Here is a 19,812-nt window from a genome sequence, read left to right on the forward strand (position 1 = left end):
GTCATACATGAGTAGGATCCCTAGCAAATGAAATCATAGTCCAGAGTTTACTGGCTCCTTTCCTGAGACATCAATATTTTTCCAATGTTACTCTTCTGTAAAACTTGGGCTGAAAAGCTGCACCTTGTGCATTCTGTGCCTCTGGTAGACTTGGGAATAGTCGCTGTGACATTAATAGGAAGAGTAATAAATCTTTCATGGGGTGATAGGTAGACTAGACTGGAAAAACTCTGATGGACTGATAGAAAAAGGAGCCTCATCAAAATTAAAAACCTCAAAAAAATAAAATTAATTTCATTTAATTTTAAAGTTTTGTAAATTATTTGCAAAAAATATTCTGATATGTCAAAACAGCCCACTTCAATTATTTTTTTCTTTAAATTTTTTTTTAACTTTTGGCTTTAAATACCATAAAAAAAAGAAAGCTGAATTGAAACAACATGTTTGAAGCACTCGAAGGTGTAAAATATGCAGGAATTCTCCCTTGTGAAGAATTTTGACAGTCCTTTGTTTTATTGTCCTTCAAAATGAAACTAGATTTTAAAATATCAAAATTTTTCATGAGGCAAAATTTCTGCTCTCCAGGAAGCTCTAGCAGTGAGTTTGCCAGAGATGATGAATGTCAATATGTTAATAAGACATTTGGTATAAGTAGCAGTTTGGGGACTGATAGAATATTGAAAGACTGTAGAATATATTAGTACCGTGGTCTTGTAAGCAGACAACTAACAGAAGAAATTATGTTTCCATGGGGTACCACCAGTAATCAATGTACTTGGTTTCCACTACCGCTGTATTTCTTATTCATCTGTGCTGTGTGGGTATTGTAATGTTAGCTGAAGACAGTTACTGTTTTTTATGAGAACTCCAGTGTTGTAATTGATATACTTTTTCGGTTTGCCATTTCAGAGGAGGAAGAGGTGGAGGTGGCGCAAGACATAACTGTTCGAGTTATGTCCTCTCAGTCTGTGCTCGTTGCTTGGACAGACCCACTGTATGAAAAACAGAAGGTTGCAGCAAATAGGTAGCTAGCCCCGTGTTTTCTGAATGCATACTGAAGGTGAACTGCTGCCAATGCACTACTGATTGCTTTTGCATTTATTTAATTACAGTTGATTATGAGAATAATTTACCTTAGGGCATAGGAATTTGCATATCCCTCCCTATGACAATGGCTGGCGGGGGATGCTTCGGAGAAGCTGTTAGAAACCTGACACGGGTGAATGTGGGGTGATGTTCCCTCCTTGCCTCCCTGTGCTGCAGTCTCTAGTATTTACAGGTCTGTTTAAGTGCTGGACTACAGGGATTTAGATCCCTTCTGATATGTTGTCAGCACCAGCTGGGGATGTTTTGCTATTCAAATCCTGGTATATCACCATGGTCAGCAAATCCCCATGTGTGCATGGGGAAAGAAGGGGTGGGGGACAGGGCGCAGTCCACAGAGACGAGGTGTTGAGCTGGGTTGTTAGAACAGACTACAGCTTCAAGACAACCACACAGCAGGTGAAAGAGGCATCACTACAATGAGAAAGATGCCCATCAGTGCCCCCTGCATCTGCTGATCCTCCAGAAACCCCGTGCAGCTGAGGCTGAGCAGGCCGGGGGCTCCCGTGAGCAGGACAGCTTGGCTCACAGCAGCATGCCACAGCAGTTGGAGACCAAAATAAACAGAGAAACAGGCTGGAAGCTGCCAAAGCTGTGAAAGTGCTGGATTGTGTTGCTCAGCCTGGGAACACTGAAGGGTTGTGCAACCTGGTGCTGAAACATCCCGAGGGGCACAGCAGGAGAAGTGGTAATTTTAGATGTTCTCAGTTTCATTGTGGAAGTGGTTATTGGGGCAGACATGTGGGAATCAAGCTGCTGGCCCTGCTCTGGGAGCAAAGGGCTCCCAGTGGTCCAGCCATGCTCATGGCCATGCGGCAGCGAGATGGTGGCATGGAGCTCCCCAGGATGCCTGGCTTGGTTTGGAAAGCCCTGTGGCTTCACCTCGGGCAGGAGTGTTTTGAGCAAGAGGCTGGAAAAAGTGGTCTGTCCCTTGGGGTGAAAGCAATCAGACTCCATTAGAGAAGGGCACAGGTGTTTGCTTAGAAGATGCTGGCTCTTGGTGGTGGTGGTAGTTTGTGGTTTGCGTTTTGGTAGGTTGCCCAGTAAGCCCCAGCAGGCTAGCTGAGGGGAAAGTAGCCCAGTCCCTCTCTGGTTCTGCTAATGCTAGGTTTCGACATGTGAATTTTTATTTTCATGTGTTTCTGATCCCAGGCAATACAGTGTTCGCTATCGGGAAAAGGGGGAATCGGCAAGGTGGGATTACAAGCAGGTGTCCAACCGGCGGGTGCTGGTGGAGAATCTGGTGCCAGACACCATGTATGAGTTTGCTGTCCAAATCTTGGAGGGAGAAAAGGAAGGCAAATGGAGCGTGTCCGTTTACCAACGGACCCCAGAGGCGGGTATGTATTCAAAAGGTCCTTGGGGTAACACAAGTTTTAGGGTTTGAGCTGTGAAATAGGGCTGACTTGAGGGAAAGACAGAATAAGTGGTTACCTGGGGCAGCAGAGTGTTGGGAACACAGAAAAAGCCTCAGTCCTGCTGCCTGTGTCCCTGCAGCAGTGTCCTGGAGAGCACACGGGGGATGCTCTTGTGGCACGACAAGAACAGGAGGAAATGCTTTGAGTATTTCTGGGGGACAGGTCAGCACCTTGGACCCCTGCAGCTGGGTGTGCCCCTTCCTTTGGGAGGAGCAGCCTGGCTGCTGTCCCCCTCTGTGGGCAGCAAATTTAAATCTTGCCTCCACCACGGAGAAGCCGTGGGGCCCCTTTGGTACAGGGAAGTGGCCCATAACAACTGAATTACCATGTCATTCCAGCTAAGCCACAGTAGCAGTCTTGCGCAGACAGACTGTTCCTAAAAGTATGGAATAAAATTTCACAACAGGAGTCTGATACAAAGATGTAATACAGGCACTCATGGACTGGAGCCATGTGTGCTCTTCACATTTATCTTTGAATAGGCATTTCTGCTATGAGTAGAAGGAGCAAAAGGTGTATGCTGTGTAGGTCAGCTTTTCTTACTTGCCTCTTCTGCATATGGCTGTTTCACAGCTCCTGCCAGTGCCCCTGAAAATTTGGATGTATGGCCACTAAAGGGGAAACCAACCTCTGTAGCAGCATCCTGGGATGCTCTTCCAGAGAGTGAAGGAAAAGTCAAAGGTAAGTCATCACTGTCGGTTTTTAACCCCCTCAAGGAGCTGGTCTACTTTAAGCCAGACTGCCGCTCTGCAGCAAGCTGGAACTGCTGACTGTGCTAGGATTTTTTCACTTGTTAATGGCTTATACACGTGCAAGATTTTATTATTTCCAGCCCATTGTCATTGCACCACCGCTGGGAAGCCATCGTCACTGTGTGCCTGGGATGTCACAGAGCTTCCTGGGGTGTCATGTGTGCACGTTTACCTCTTCTTCCATTAATAAGCAGGTTGAAATGGAGCTCAAGAAGGAAGTTTCCCAAAGGATTTCTAACAGTTAGTTGAAGAAGGAAAAGTTGGGTAGTTGCCGAGGAAGTGAGTGGGTTTATATTGTGTTTTATTTCTAGTTTATCAGCTTAAAAAGCAAGTCCAAATGGTGATTGCAACAGATAACATGCATAAACCTTGTGCACTATAGCATTGTACATGGTCACAAAGATAATTTGTCAGCGGCTATTTACTTGCTTTTAAAAAACGCTTGCTGGGATTTTTTTTTTTCCCTTTTCCTCTGAAAATGAACAGACTGATTTATTGGCCACTTCCATTCTCCTGTGGTTGACAGGATTGTGTTCTTGGGTTATAAAAGTTTCTGGGTGTGCCTTATGAGCACTGTAGCATCTCAGGATTGAAAAACCCTTTGGCTTGGAGGGAAGCGTACCATGACTGCATACAAGACCTACTTTATGTGTTCTTCAGAGCAGTGGTGGAATTCCTTCCTCTTTGAAGTCAGTAGGAGTCTTGACAATTGCTTCAGTGGAGCTGCAACTGTGTTCAAGAATTATTATTTCTTAAAGAAGGGTCATGCAGGGACTTTATCTGAAATTTCAGATCTGCTCCTAATTTTGAGCAGTCCATAGACCTTTGTCCATTTTTTTCTGCTGATCTTTAGATGATTCATCCAAGGCAATCATTTTAAAGATGCCCTGTATTCAAGGCCTGAACGTTTATATGTGTCTAATGTATCATTGTTTTTCCTGAGTATAAAGTATTCCAGGAGAGGTCTTATTTTTAAACTAAATAAATGACAGAAATGGTATTTATACTGGCTAAATGAAATCACTGAATTAGCACTTCACAGTCGTTTTGATAGCACATGGTAATCAGGAATTTTTGTCTTTTAGCCCTTTTGTCTTTCAACCCTGCTTTTTATGTATTTATACCACATATTAAAGTAATGGGAGAAAATGCCCTCTAGTAGCCATTTGAGAGTTGCCAGAAGTTACACCAGTGCCTCCACAAGTAAAGCAACTCCTGTGTCTCTTAAAACAACAAAAAAAATCCAAAGCTTACCAATGCCTTCTAATACAGTGTTTGTTTTTTTTTCAAACTGAGCATTAAATGCATTTGCATATAAAATAGTAATGATTTTTTATTCTTTATTTTGATTATCTATGCATGGCTTATTTCTTAACACAATGAATATGGGCTCATATTCAGAAAAAAATAAGTTTCCTGGTTTTAAAGGTGTTATTATGTTCTAGAGTTTTCCCATCATGGCACTGTGACTCCTCAAGTATTATGGTGTTTCTTTAAATACAGAGAGAAAACTGGCAGCCCTTGGAATTTATTTTCAAAACCCTGTTTTGGTCTGATACTTCTTAGAGAGGATTGAAAACAAAAGAAAGCCTGCACATGGCTAAGATCTTACCTACACTACTTGGGGGTGTAATGGGAAGGCTAGTCTTCATGCCTACAATTGTTCTAGAGGGGTGAAATTTCTCTCAATACAGAAAGCTAATACAGAACACAGGTACTACAGCAATCCTAAACTGAAAGGTGAGAGTAGGGTGAGTTTCTTAAGTGGCAGCAAGGCCTTGCTGTGCTCTCTCTGCAGTGGTGCTTGACCCTGGCTATAGTTAAGCACAGAGTGTCAGATTTTGAATCTGTTGGACAGGCATGCTATTGCCACAATTTGGCAATATGCAGGGCTGTTATTTCCTTGTAGAAATATCTTTTCTGAATAAGAACCTTAATCATGCAGGCATGAATTTTACCTACTGGCCTGTTTATTACAGCTAAAACCCCTCTAAGCAAAGACTCAGCTGGAAACACTTATATTTGACTGCAGTAGTATTGTTTCCAAGATTAAAGTAAGTGCTTTGGTGTTTTCATGGGATGTCCCTCAGGCTCCAGCACTGCTGAGGAATGAATATATGGCCTTCAGAGCTGGTAGAGTTTCACCACAGTGGACAGGCAGAGCTGCGTTTGCATGACTGGGGTCTTAAAGTACAGTGCAATTATAGCTGTGATGAGGCTTTGTTGGAAATGTAGGATAAGAAAGTAATTAATAGTAATGAATAACATCACCTGATTTTAATATTGATGTCTTGAATGATAATTATGTGAATACACCATTTTGTTGTTCTTCCAAATAATTTCTGTGGGAAAGAAAATTTTGTAACATTTTTATTTGCTGTGGACATAGCTACAGTCAGCAATGCAATTGTGTGTTGTCCACCACTGTGAGCAAGTTATGTTTTGGAAGAATATTCTCTGGATCATCTTTGTTGATTGCAAGTATCTTGGTAACTAATCAGTAAGTTCAAAATTTCTCTTTCTCTGGGAAAGTCTAAAATCTGCTTGTGGTTCATCAGCCATAACAACATGGGTATTCTGACTGTAGTGATCTGCACTACCTAACGTTTGTACAGTCCTTCAGACTAGAATTCCACAAGTAGTAGGACAGTGCGTATTTTCCTGGCAATGTTCATACATGTTTTCTGCCTCCAGTGCATTTTCTCTTTGTAGGTTTCCTCTCTTATTTCTGATTTACGTCAGTTAATTTTTTCAGAGGACTCTTTTTTTTCCCTTTATTAGTTGGCGTCCAGAAACAAAAAAATGTCCTCTGGTGCAGCACACCAAACCGTGCAGTAGTTGCTGCGGTAACTTTCTCATGTCCCCCACACCTTCTCTGGAAGTGCACACGGCTGCTGTCCGGCTCCTCTTGGTGACACTTCACTCTGATGGGCATTGTTGCTTGTGTATTTTTACAAAGGTATAGCTAACATATTCTGTCTCCATCATTAGGTCATTGATGTGATTTGGTTTTGTCTGTTACGATGAACAAATATTCAACGTACCTACATATATATGTATATATCTCTCTCTCACGTCTTTATACTGAAGCTGTTGACTTGGCGTGCATTGCTCGTGTATTTAGTAATGCACGTTCTAATTCATCCTACCCATACAGTCTGTCCGCTGGAAACAGGACTGTTTTCAGTTTCCTCCTTCCAACCGTCTGCCAAATCATTTCAGAATACATTCTTTCATACGCCCCGGCTCTCCAGCCATTTGGAGCAAAGTCCATCACCTACTCTGGAGCTACAACATCAGCCATAATAGATGGTCTGCAGGCCGGGGAGCGCTATATTTTCAAAATTCGTGCAGCAAACAGGAGGGGACCAGGTCCTCAGTCTAAAGCCTTCAGTGTCGCCATCCCAGCAGGTGAGCACCAAACCATGCACCGATTGCATGGTCTGTGTATTCTTGCCTTGGTCCCAGTTATGTTAGCTCTTACTGACTCTGCACTCCATCTAACCTGTAGGATTTTAATTCCTTAATACTGTTTCTGTTAGCGCTTTTCATCACTATATTGTCCAAAAAGGTGCTTGTAGATAAATGTTTGCCGCTCTGCAGCATGTAAAATGACATTTTGTGGACATTTTAACATCTTAAAAGCATACCATACTCTATTTCCTGCATGAATACAATATGTGCTCTTGTTATCCAAAGGCCAAAGAATAGATGCTTTGGGTCTTTGGTTGTGCTATTCCTGACAACTCCTGCTCTTGAAAGTCAGAGTATCTTACTCAGGTACTACTCCTTGCATTTGCTTCTTGCCAAAATGATGCTGTTGTGGGGACAGAAGATTTGCTGAGTTAACTAAAAATATGGGCCACAGCTCAGATGGGATAATGCAGTACCATGCCATCAACATGACTAAGCTCTCTGCTAAAGATTTTGTTCCACTGATAGGATGTTGCAGTCCCTGCATTTAGATATTTGATTTTACTTGCTCTAGGTTTTACCCAGGGTACAATAATTCCACATAGGTACCTTCCTACAGACCAAAACTTACTCAGCCAGGCTCCACAGGCTGGTTAATACAGAAATAATTGTTGTCTCATGTTCTCATAAGTTGTTTCATTCTTGCTTCCTGGCTAGTTTCTTCTCTTGGTCACTTTTTTGTGCTGCTTCTGTTGTGGTGAATAAACACTTTTTTCCCCCACCAGCTGCTCATGAGGATTCAGTTGCTCAGCAACAAACAAATGTTCAAGATAATTCAGAGGCTAAAAGAACCGGGAGTGCTGGCTCATCTCCTTCTCAAACTTCTGTTTCTTCAAAAGTCCAGCCATCGCTTTCCTCTAAGCAGTCATCTGTTCGTTCACCTAATGTTAGTGATAAAAAGAGTCTTCTTTCTGAATATAAGAATAAAATATTGACTCGAGGGGTCCTAAGTAAATCTCAGTTACCTTCTAGAAAGACGGGAGAGCTGGAACCTGATCTCCAGTCCACTGAGTTGACAGATGATCGCAGTTCCTCCCAAGAAGCTCCAACGATGCCACCAAAAGCCCAGGATCAGAGGAGGAATGTTAGACCCTTGTCCCCTAGTCGGCCACTCCACCCTGTCCTTGCCTCTGGGAGGACCTCTGTTCGAACCCACGCATCAGAGGTGTCACGGCAGATGAGTCCAGAGAAGCATGAGCCCCCAGCACTGTTGCCATCAGCAGCACAACACTCTTCTGCCTCACCTGTTCCTAAATACACAGATAATGAAACAAAGCAACTGAGGCAAACCAACACTAATGTGCCTTCTAAAACCTCTTCCCATCCTCCGCCTGCCAAAAATAATGGTCTTGCGGGTAATGTGGAGGGAAAGCCGGACCCCGTGCTGGGGAAAGTGTCTTCTAAAACTTCAGAGCCTAGTCGCCTGGCTTTGCCATCAAATCGGCAGACTGCCATCTCTCATGAGGTTGTCCCAAGCCATTCCAGCAGGCCTGGCTCTCTACGTCATACACATCAACCTTCTTCCAAATCAGCAGATTCCCATGCTCGTGATAGCCATAATGAGTTTGACAGTGAAGAAGCAGAGGACAGAGCAGGACAGCCCAGTTCTAGGTCACAGCAAACAAGACTTCCCTCAGGCTCCAGTTCTCGCACATGGAAGGATTCAAAATTAGCTGTGGTGGCAGTCTCATCGAAGTCTGCTGTTTCTGGTCACACGTCACCTCACTCTCGCTCCTCCACCAGTGCCAAATCAGAAGGAAAGGATGTTGATAAGAATTACAGGGAGGACTCAGAAGATGCAAAACCCTTTTCTTCTTCTCTGTCCTCTTCCAGGCAGTCTTCTTCAGCAACGTATTCCAAGAGGAGAAATCCTCAGGTCGATTCCGATTCTTACCTCAGAGAGACACATGGTGAAAAGTCACCCCCCTCTGACTCAGAACAACAAAGTCGAGAGGCTGCTCAGGAAAAGCATTCTCTTTTGCAGTCTTCTGTTTCCAAACATAAGCCTGAAGATCAGGACAATGAAGAGGTAAAAGAAATGCTTGCTCGATCAAAACCAAGTGTACCTTTGCCTAAAAAGACATTCCCCTCTCATCTTCCCTTGGAGAAGACCTCCCACTCAGAGCCTCCACAGGGAGCACAAACCAGTCCTTCCTTACTGCATTCAAGGGGCCGGCGCCTCCCATCTCATGTCTCATCCCAGAGTAAGGAAGAATTGCAGGACGATGATGAAGAAGATGTAACAGAAGGCAGCGACAGAGCAAGCAGCCGCTCTGTGTTTCCTAAAGAGGTGTCCTCTTCTAGGGGATTACCTACATCTTTCTCTCAGGGAAGCTCAGGTTCGTCTCTATCAAAGCAACAGCAGCCAGGTTCTCAGGTACCTTCCTACAAACCAAAACTGACTCAGCCAGACTCCAGTTCTGCCAGTGAAACGGCAAAAGACAACCAATATAATCCAAGGTTGTCATCCACTTCTTTGAGACAAGCTCATCCTTCATTACCTACTCGCTCAAGGGTTGGTACAAGAACGGTGTCCCAAACAGAGAAAAAATATGGCCTGTTGACCTCAAAAATGTCCAAAGCTGAACTGCCTCGAAAAGTTCCTTCCTCCTCTTCATCTAAATCTCGTCAGTCAGTTTCTAATGAAGAGGACGCTTATTATAGTGAATATGATCAGAAAGAAGTGGAAGAGAAACCCACAGCTTTGGCAGCAAAATGGTCCCCTTCTGTTTCTAGAGGCAACAAAAACACATACGATGACACTGCTAGCAATAAAAGGAAATCTATGGACACTACTCTACCTCACAAAGTAAGCTCTGAAGAGGAAGAGAAGGAAAAAACTCCAACATTAAAAATATCTTCTCCTGAATCACCAGAAAGCTCTGCCATAGTGTCACAGATTACTCAGTCCACTAACAAGCATACCTCATCTAAACCAAGCTTTGTCTGGCCACGTTCTTCTGCATCTACCAACACACACACTGTTTATCCAACAGTTTCTTCTTCTACTTTGTCCCCTCGCCAGCGACTATTGAACTCCAGGCTACGGAGCCCTTCCCAACGGCAATTTGTTAGACCTCCTTATAGACAAGGTATCTTGTCTTTGTTATAGTAATCTCACTGAATTGTGTTTTCCCTAAAACCAGCAGTTAGATGAAATGTCCTCCATCAGAATGCAGGTTCAGTTATGTAGTATGATGTATTGCTTTTTATTTTGGTGGTTCTCAGGGAGCCCAGTTCTTGAGGACATTGCCTAATCGGTGTAACGTGGTGCCCCAGACCTTTGGTCCTGTGGTTTGATCTGCACAGGATTCCATGATCCACAGAGGAGGGGACAGAGAGGTACTAAATTGGAAAAAGGGCTATGTTCCTTATTGAGCAATGACTTCACTGAATGCTCACTGAAAGCATATTTGTACTCGGAATATGACAACCCCTCAGGTATATTGCTCTTCATCGTACGGATTACTAAAAGGTTTTTGTGGGTTATACAGTGCTACCTTGCCCAAGCCTAGGCAGCAAGGTGTTTCCTCATGCAGTCCTGGCATTGTGTGTTTTCTTTAATTAATTTTTAAGCCACTTTCCTCTTTTTTCTAAGTGACAGCTCAGGGTTGCACATTCCTGTTCAGGACTGCTCACATCACAGTCAGACCCTCTAATACCTTTATGGCTGTGATTTGCCCCAAATGTTAAAGGCTTGCTTTCTGGGAGAATACCTGCTGACCCTGGGCAGTGGAACAGAGGGTCCACTACATGTCAAGGTGTGTCACCTGTTGATTCCCCATGTCACCTATGGAGAATACTAGCAAGTCTCAGTGACTAGGTAGAAATATTTTTTCTCTCTCCAATACATGGACATACAAAATAGTGTTGAGTGACCTGATTGTTTCAGTAAATACCTTCTATGCTAGATGTAGATAACAATGTTTTTTTCAATGTGGCCTCACTGTTACACAGTGAGGACCATGCAGCTGGGCTATTGTATTTGCTATGCTTCAGTCAGACTCAGTGCTATGTAGAGGTCCACTGGCTTGCAGAGCTTTAAGATAGGAGTGGACCTTAAATAGTACCATGCAGGATGAGATGCGTGGCATGAAAGAATAACAGATTTCTCTATGGAGGTTGTATAACAACTTACTGCTAGCCATGCAACTGGGAATTTAATAGCTGAGGAGTGTTCAGTTAATATATGTCTATATATTCAGTTAATATATGTATATATTTTCAAATATATTTTTCTAGAGGCAAGTCTCTGAGCTAGGATGTGAACATTTCTGCCCTTTCTGAGCTGGGGGGCCTGCAGCTCAGTGCCACTGCTTCTCTACTTCTGAGCTGAGTGTGCCTCAATGTAGCCATGTTTTTTCAGCTAGAGGAGGAGAACCTTCCTTTTACAGGTTAAAAAAAGAAATTGAGGTAATTCTCATCCCCTCTCCTTTCAGTTTGTCACTACAGCATTGTATAAGGATAGAATTGAACAAGTGGTTGTGTTTAATAATGGTTTCTTCCCTCACCCCACTCAAAGGTTTATGAAGATCACAAACATTTTAATGGCTGTAGTGCCATCTGGAAATGTTGTCCTGCTTTCTTAAAAAACCAAAAGGGAATAAAGGCACCAAATAAGCATGGTAGAAACAAATCATGAGTGTTTAGCCTCTTCAGAAGAAACCATTTCAGATGCTTGTGTCAGCTGTGGGGATCTGACAGTGTCACAACAGTTGCTCCAAGCAGAAATGAAATGCCTGGTTTCCCGTTGTGGTGAGGGCTCTTTCTGCTCTCATTTATTTCCAGAACAGTCAGAAAATGCATTTCTTTGCATTTTAAAATGTGGTTTGTAGGATGCACAGCTTTCTTCAGAACAGTGTGTTTTCTTCTCTGTTTCAGGTTACAATGGCAGGCCTAATCTTACAACGAAAAATGGAAATGGAAAAATAATACCTGGTAATAATGGAAAACCAGGTGGACAGAGAGTAATCAATGGCCCTCAAGGAACAAAGTGGGTAGGGTGACCTCTCCAAATTCAAGATGCTTTGGCCTTTTATTGTACCTTAATTTACATTAAGAAAAGAAAGAAGAACAGTACCCTCAGTCAATGGAGCTGTAAAGTGAGGTTGTACTTAGTGTTCTAGTTTCCACTGTTCCATTGACATATAATGACAAATTCTGCATTTCATTATTTGAACACTTAAAATGTCTGATTTAAAGCCTGATGGCTTGAATTTTCAACTATAGCATTACTCCCATAAATTTAGTGAAACATTTTTTCCTCCAAATCAGTGGGACTTACGCTCCCCAGTGACTCGGGGCTTGTCTGCTGTGCAGTGTGGGTGATGATTGCCCGGGATAGCTGCTGTGAAAGATGCATTCAGCAATGCTTCTCCCAGACTCACACTCTGGGGAAAAGCTTGTGAGCAAGAGTATTGAAATATAGTTACTCCATAAGTGTCACAACGCTTTAAATGAAAATACGTAGGTACCTTTAAGCATTTTGCTGTTTGTACAGACATGTTTCCAGTGGTATTTTCTAAAAAGCTCAAATGCCATTGATAGGAAAGCCCCACTAGGCACCTACAGGCCCAGACCTTGTCTTTTAAAATCCTTTCCAGTGAGTTTATAACCAGCCAACACAGGGAAGGAACTGGTGTTTCCTGCACGTTTGCCCAAATGCTGAGCAGGAGAAGACCGTGACCAGCCTCACTGGCATCAGTAGAGCTGCTCACACACAGCATGACACATAGAGACATTTATTTTATGGCCATTTCAATCTTACTGTTTGCATTAGAGGAACATAAAAAGGTGCATCAGGTATGTCACATTCAAGGGAGGCATTTTGAAAAGCACGCCCAAAGCCCTTTAACTAGATTCCAGAAAGCGGGCTAGAAAGGTCCTTGGGAGACCATGGGGCATCTCTCTCTACCCCATGAGAGGAGGACATTGCTGCAAGCAGGACAAACACCTTGTAAAGCAAGAGGATCTATGTTGACATTTGAAGCCTGGAGGGCTTCAGAGACTGGTCTTATGATCTACGGTCCCTCCTGCTACAGTCTTTTCCCCAGCACCAAATGTAAGTCTGTTTTGCCAACCTGGAACTGCTGCTCACGTCTTCTTCCCAATTTCTTCCCAGCACTTAACACCTTTGCATTTTTGTGTTCTGTCGCTCAGTGTCTGTTACCTCAGGTTAAAGCAGTATACAAATCAGCTATTTTGGGTTGAAATATCAATGAGGACTGGATTTTAACTGCAGTTACCTCTTGAATTCAATCCAAGCTCTCAGGCAGATTTGTTTTATGAGACTGAGGCCTTTCTTCAGTTTGCTACCCCAATTAAGGTCTTAGCTACTTTGTTTCCCCTGCTGTTTCAATCTAAATTAACTAGTTTAATTTTTTTTTTTTTTTTAATACTAGTAGACATATTTTTAGATTCTGTCTTGAAAGGAACTCAGGGTCATACTCAAAACAGGATTACAGGAATCCACCTTAGGAGTTGCACTACCTGAGAAAATCAAAGGAGTTGCTCCTTTGCATGTGAGAGGTAGAGTAGGCAATGTGAATGTGGTTGTGCAACTCTGGAGCCCAGCTCCTGGGGATTTGCTTTCTTCAGCAGTGATTTTTCAGTGATTACTATACAATTACTGACTCACTTTTAAAAGTCTATGGGTGTTGTAGCTATTCCTGAACATCACACTTAGCATCTGAATTTCCCCAGGACTTCTATTGCTGTAATTTCACTTCTCCTCCTCCAGCTAAACTTGAGTCCATCTATTGCTTTTAGATTGTAGATCTTGACCGAGGACTAGTGTTAAATGTTGAAGGAAAATACCTCCAAGATTCCCAAGGCAACCCTCTCCGAGTGAAATTAGGAGGGGATGGACGTACAATTGTTGGTAAGTGACAGATTCCTTCTTACAGAAAAAAATTTAGGTTTTGTGCACATGGTACAATTCTTTGGGCTGTTGAATGCTTCAGGCATCCCCAGGTCCCATGCGAGCCATTTGGAGTTGCTTGTACCTCAGGTCTCCATCAGGCAGTCAGCACATGTGAGGACCGGGGAGGCTTTGGGGCATCTTGTGGGCCTCTGGAGTGTGAGGCAGCAAGAATCACCCAAGTCCATCTCACTTGTATCAGCATTAGAAAGGACTGCAGAACCAAGCCAGAATAAGGATTGATACTTTTTTGTGTCTTTGTATACATAGAAATAATTATTCCCCGCCACTAAAGCTGCACCAGCCATATGTGTGTGATTATTCTTTCTTCTGAAACTGACCACAAATAGTGAAAAACCCTGTGTGTGATCTGTGAAAACACTGCTGTTTCCATATCAGCCCACCTGTATAGATCTCTTGAATGCAAATTCAGTGTCTGCTGAACTGGTTACCATGAATATTTGCAGTATCCAGAATTTGGCACAACTGTTTATCTGCAGTGACAGCATCTCACCAGCTCATCCCAGTTTTTCTTGCACGTATTTGACATGAGGGGACAGTATATGGATTTGTCATACCTTTCATCAACAGTTACGAGACTGACTTAGAAAAAATGCAGGCACTGTCTGCACATTGTGATTCTGAAGTGAAACCTCCCTGCAGTCTTCCCAAGAAGTGTTTATCAAACTGCTGATGAAAGTGAACACCACTGTGGTTTATCTGAGATTCTTCTGAACCATTTCTGAGCTTCCTTAGCCATAGCTCTTTCCTAGAGAGCAACCTTCTTTGTCAGCTTAGTTACAGGAGGCTATAATCACACTTTCAGTGCTCTTGTGGTATCTGCTGTTGATAAATACCATGCTATAAGCCTGAAATTGATTAATGGTGAGATTTTTTTCTGGTTTTTTTTTCTCTCCTAGATGAAAAGGGTGCCCCAATGGTGAGTCCTGATGGATTACCTTTGTTTGGACATGGCAGATTTAGTAAACCTGTAGCGAGTGCACAAGATAAACCAATAATAAGCCTTGGAGGAAAACCTCTGATTGGTCTTGAAATGATTAAGAAAACAACCACTCCCTCAACTACTACTACAACAATACCCCCAACAACTACCACAACAACTGCTACAACCACTACAACAACCATTGCTACCACTACCACCACCACTCCTGAACCAACCACCACTGAACCACCCACTGAGAAACCACCCCCAACCTGTCCTCCTGGCACCTATGGACAGTATGATGATGAGGGCAACTTGCTGTTGGGGTTCGATGGCCTGCCAGAGTGCAATGTGGAAGGTAAGTTCCTTTTGTGCTGTTTGAACTTCTTTGGTCATGTTGTTTGTACAGTGCAGTTACACAAATGTAAAGAAGGAAAGAATCTGCCTCTGAAGATTTTGGTCCATGTGGTAAGGTAGGAGCTGAGATTAGAGCAGGTGAAGAAGGGTTTGGGTGTTAAATGGTTTTTCATTGGAAAATGTCAACTTTCCCCAAAACGGAAGCTTTTCATGGAAGTATGTTTATTTCAGCAAAATTCTTACCTTGTGCTGGATCCAGTCTTGTCACACATATTCACACACGTGAGCACAAGTGTAGGCAGTAGTTTTGTGGTCAAAGCACTCACATATAAGGAACTCCTCACCCCAGTTCAGGCCAGGGAAGGACCTCACAACACTATACATTTTGTCTATTTTGTGTTCATTTCTCACATTAAATTCTGAAAAGTCTCTCTTTTGAGCTGTGGTGGAACCAGCTTTTGCAAAATGACATTCTTGTTCTCTTGCCAGCCCTTGGAGATAGAGATTGTCTAGCAAGAATGTAGCACAGAACAGATGAAGCTGGGGAAAGACAACCCTGGCTCTGCACAGATAAGGGAGTGAGTTGTACACTGATTTCTTTCTCATCAGAAAATAAAACAGTGTTGATGCATGTCATTATTTCCCTGTTGCATTTATACAAGCTTAGGAAGTGGTGCCAAACTGAAATCCAAAATAAATAAATATAAATGCACTAAAGTCTTTGGGCGCTAAGCCTGTTCCTACCATTTTTTACCCTTTCATCACCTGAATGTTGCATTGCAAACCAGTTCGCTGCTTATTTTGTAAAACCAGATCAGGGAGCACCATGGAGGTCCTTATCCTTTCCATTTGTAGGTAATCCCCAACTCATTCTACAAATGGGCAGTAGCAGCATGGCCCTAACCTAAACAACCGGTTGGCAGTCAGACACCTGCCACACACAGTAGCCAGTTTTAATGGGTTATGAAACCCCCTTACCTTTCCCCCATACACCTGGATCTCTGAAGCCAAAGTAGACTTACAAGTAGGTCATGTAACCATGGCCTAGGAAGCTGAACTATCGCTTTGAAGAGAGCAGAGGTATGGAAAGATGTGGCTTCAGCAACTCACAGTGAGTCTAAGGATGGCACCTTTGGAAAGGATCTCAGAAGCAGAAGACTGAAAATTCCCTTACCAGCTACCTTGGGTAAGTAATGAACCAGAGCTGTTAGTGCTTTTTACAGGTGGAATTACAATGATTTATAGTGTTAATGTTTATCTAACAATTAGCCCCATGTTTGACAGTGTATTTATAGAAGTGTGCTTGCATATGTACATATGCATGGATGTGTACACACACAAACGTATGTATAGAAAAATGACCATCATATTGTTAAATATTTGAAGATTTTCGGTTTTCCCTTGGTGCTTTCATTGTTCTTACTTGTATTAACAAAAGTTTTACAAATATTTTTATATATAGTGACCCTGGTATTTTCAAAGTTGCCTAAAGGGAACCATGATTTTTGGTAGAGGTAGAGTCCTTCCCACTCCCACCAGCTCCTTTTGTTTACCTTAAATGTTGCCTACCTTAAACCCTGTAATGTGTCCTCTCTTTGGCCTGTGCTATTTGATACCTGAAGGACGTCTTCTGAGAATACATACTATAAGAACAGTAAGAGTTCATGAAATATGTCTGAGGTTAATCTGAGTGTAGGCTCCAGAAGCTGAACAACAAAAAGCTTTGTGGTATTATTTTTAGCACAGCTGTGGGCTGGGGAATTTTCATGTGATTTTATGAACATTTAAAAACATTCTGCTTGGGTTTTTTGCATTCTATCAGATGGGCTTGCCGAATCCTTGAACTATTTTAGAGGCATGAATGAAAAGTAGTTCTTTACACAGGCTGCGTGTTCAATTAGAATGGCCCTTAAGTCACTTCTAGACTGGCATTTCGACAGTATGTCTGCAAATGCATCACAGTGGAAGACTGAAAGGACAAGAACAAGTCTTATGAGGAGCAGCTGAGGGAGCTGGGGTTGTTTAGCCTGGAGAAGAGGAGGCTGAGGGGAGACCTTCTTGCTCTCTCCAACTACCTGAAAGGAGGTTGTAGCGAGGCAGGGGTCGGACTCTTCTCCCTAGTAACAAGTGATAGGATGAGAGGAAATGGCCTCAGGCTGCACCAGGGGAAGTTTAGGTTGGATATTAGGAAAAACTTCTTCACTGAAAGGGTTGTCAAGCATTGGAACAGGCTGCCCAGGGAAGTGGTTGAGTCTCCATCCCTGGAGGTATTTAAAAGAAGGGTAGATGTGGTGCTTGAGGATATGGTTTAGTGGTGGGCTTGGCAGTGATAGGTTAGCGGGTGGACTCGGTGATCTTAAGGGTCTTTTCCAACCTTAACGATTCCATGATTCTATGATTCTATGACAAGATGGTGCTGGATTTCTACTTCTTACCCGTTATATAGCTTGAGCAATATTAGTCCTTACCAGGCAATTATGAATGTTTCTCTGAAGGGTAATTATTAGGATTATTAGGTGACCTGCCTCAACATTTGACAAATGCAGCAAAACAACCTGCCCATTCCATAGAGGAACTTGCTCGAAAAGAAAGCATCTTTGTGGTATTTATTTAATGATGGCTGTTTTGTTTAACAAGTGCAGTGTCTATTTCAAGGGGGATAAGCAACTATTACTTGAACTTTCAAAATATTTAAAGCAGTTTTCCCTTGACCATTTACAAAAAATATTTTTATGTTGTCTTTCCCTTTAGTCTGAGTCTGGAAAATACTCCAGATGATTTAATGAAGTACTTTTTCTGCCAAAGCTTGATATTTGTTGCTAAGTGCTTTACTCACAAACAGCCGGAGGCTGCAAGTGCCAAAACCCACTGCCAAATGTTCTACTTAAACTTTGGCAAATTCACTTACTCTCTGGCAGAATTTTTGCTTGACCCAGCAGAATTTATTGTCAACATTTCACTAGATTCAACAGTCTTTAACTTTCAAGAAGTCTGGCCACATAAGTGTGATTTGTCAGTGAAATCAGCTAAACTTTTTTCATGAACTCACAAGGAAAAAAAAGGTGGAGTCTTAACCACATGTTACATGTGATAACATCAAGTGATGGTTGCGCAGTCTGCTGTCCTTTCAGATGTCAAAAGACTATGGCAAGCAGTCATAGCAAGTCTTAACCTCATTTGGTACAGGCAGGGCTCACTGAAGAGCTGCAGCAAAGGGTGGTGGAGCAAGCTGGAGGAGTGCAGCTGGTGTACATACAGAAAATTATAAAGGGAGAGGTCTTTGAGAAATACCCGTATCATTGCCATGCCACAGTGAATGCTAAAGAAGCACAGACAGCGAAGTAGAAGAGATTGAATAAATACAAAAGTAGAAAATAAGTTTGTTTTTGCTGGATTGTATGTAGGCCAAAGGCTGGCTAGCTAATAGGTGTGAATGAGTTGAAATCTGCCCATGAAGGACTTCAAATTTCTGCATATCTGAGCCTCTTGATTACTTGGATGTAGTCAAAGGTAAGTGCATACATTACAGATGTTGTTTGATGCTGGCCAGCTGTGGTGAGATCTGCAGAATTCAGCAAAGGATCTACTTTGTTACTGACTAATCTCAGAAAGTCAAGTGGCTTCCAAGTGGATGATCTCCTGAAGAATGGCTGCAGAAGTCTACCATGAGAAAATGTCAGATTTTGCTATATGAACTGACAAGAATTTTAACCCATTTCCTGTGTTTTCAAAGCTTATTTTGGCATTAGAATCACTACTGTGTATTTAAAAGAAATTTATGGTAGCAGGAAAAAATAAGTCTTGTACAATAATTGTTCATCCTACATAAAAAAAAACAGTCTGCAAAATCAAAATGTTTCAAGTATCCAGTGCTGGACACATGACCTGTAGAGATGTTGAGACAATATTTAGGGATAGGCATCTGGGAAGTCTGTGGGTGCATTTGCATTGGTTTTGGGGGTGGATTGGGAGAGTGTTTTTGAAGTGCACTTCACAATCATCTCTTCTTGCTAGAGTTTCGTTTGCATTGTAGAGCAGTCTCGGTGTGCACAAACTGAATTCCTGTTGGATGAAACTAAAGCAGAAGCAGTCCTTCAGGAAGACACGTTTGTGCCCCAACCTGTAATGGGCATTCAGTCCACGGGATCAGACTAGAGCAAGTGCAAAGTAAAACCCCAGAAAACACAGCACCAATTACTTCATTCTACAAATCCTTTCCTTCTGGGATATATTACTTGCTAACATAGACACAGTCTGTAAATGCCATGGCTCTGTCGCTGTTTGATTTTTATTCCCCTGCAAAAATACTGACTAGAAGTTCTCAGTTTATTTGAATTGCTTGGTTGGTTTTTTTTGCGTATAGATTTCTCACGTTTGCTGCTCCTGAGATTATAAAACATTGTCAAATCCTGACCTGAGTGTTACGTGGTTGCTGGCAGCCTGACTTTGCTTCACAGCTGCTGGGGCCCAGGGCAGAGCTTCTGGAAGGTGCATTACTCTCGATTTTGAGTAGCAGCTCTGAACTCATTTTCCCCCATCAAAACTCCTGGCTACTGCAGTTAGCTATTCATCTGTTATTCTAAACATGCAGAGCTGACTGTCAGTGTGTTACCTGGAAACTAGGCAGTTATCTTATTTCTTTACAAATCAACTGGCTAAAGATTTTTTTTTTAAACTTAATTCCAGAAGTATTTTATTAGGAGGGTAGGGATGAGACCATTGAATTCTTATAGCATTTTTCTCTCTCTCCTTCAATAGATACGTTCTCAGGACTGGATTCAGATGTGACAGCAACTCCAGAGGCATATGTGATATATGATGATGGTACTGTTTAACTGTAAAAGT

The 19,812-nt window shown here is 42.4% G+C and overlaps 1 protein-coding gene across 1 annotated transcript in view; it reads left to right on the forward strand.

Annotated features, from left to right (window-relative positions):
* The window catches only part of FNDC1 (fibronectin type III domain containing 1), a 76,275-nt gene that overhangs the window by 32,095 nt on the left and 24,368 nt on the right, over positions 1–19,812 (forward strand). The window contains exons 4-12 of the mRNA XM_075088025.1: positions 910–1,024; positions 2,257–2,444; positions 3,096–3,203; positions 6,497–6,685; positions 7,474–9,840; positions 11,630–11,745; positions 13,517–13,628; positions 14,588–14,968; positions 19,726–19,791. Coding sequence (XP_074944126.1) covers positions 910–1,024; positions 2,257–2,444; positions 3,096–3,203; positions 6,497–6,685; positions 7,474–9,840; positions 11,630–11,745; positions 13,517–13,628; positions 14,588–14,968; positions 19,726–19,791 — 3,642 coding nt within the window. The remainder of the gene's footprint in view (positions 1–909; positions 1,025–2,256; positions 2,445–3,095; positions 3,204–6,496; positions 6,686–7,473; positions 9,841–11,629; positions 11,746–13,516; positions 13,629–14,587; positions 14,969–19,725; positions 19,792–19,812) is intronic.

Source organism: Phalacrocorax aristotelis, chromosome 3 (assembly GCF_949628215.1).
Source record: "Phalacrocorax aristotelis chromosome 3, bGulAri2.1, whole genome shotgun sequence".
Taxonomy (NCBI): Eukaryota; Metazoa; Chordata; class Aves; order Suliformes; family Phalacrocoracidae; genus Phalacrocorax; species Phalacrocorax aristotelis.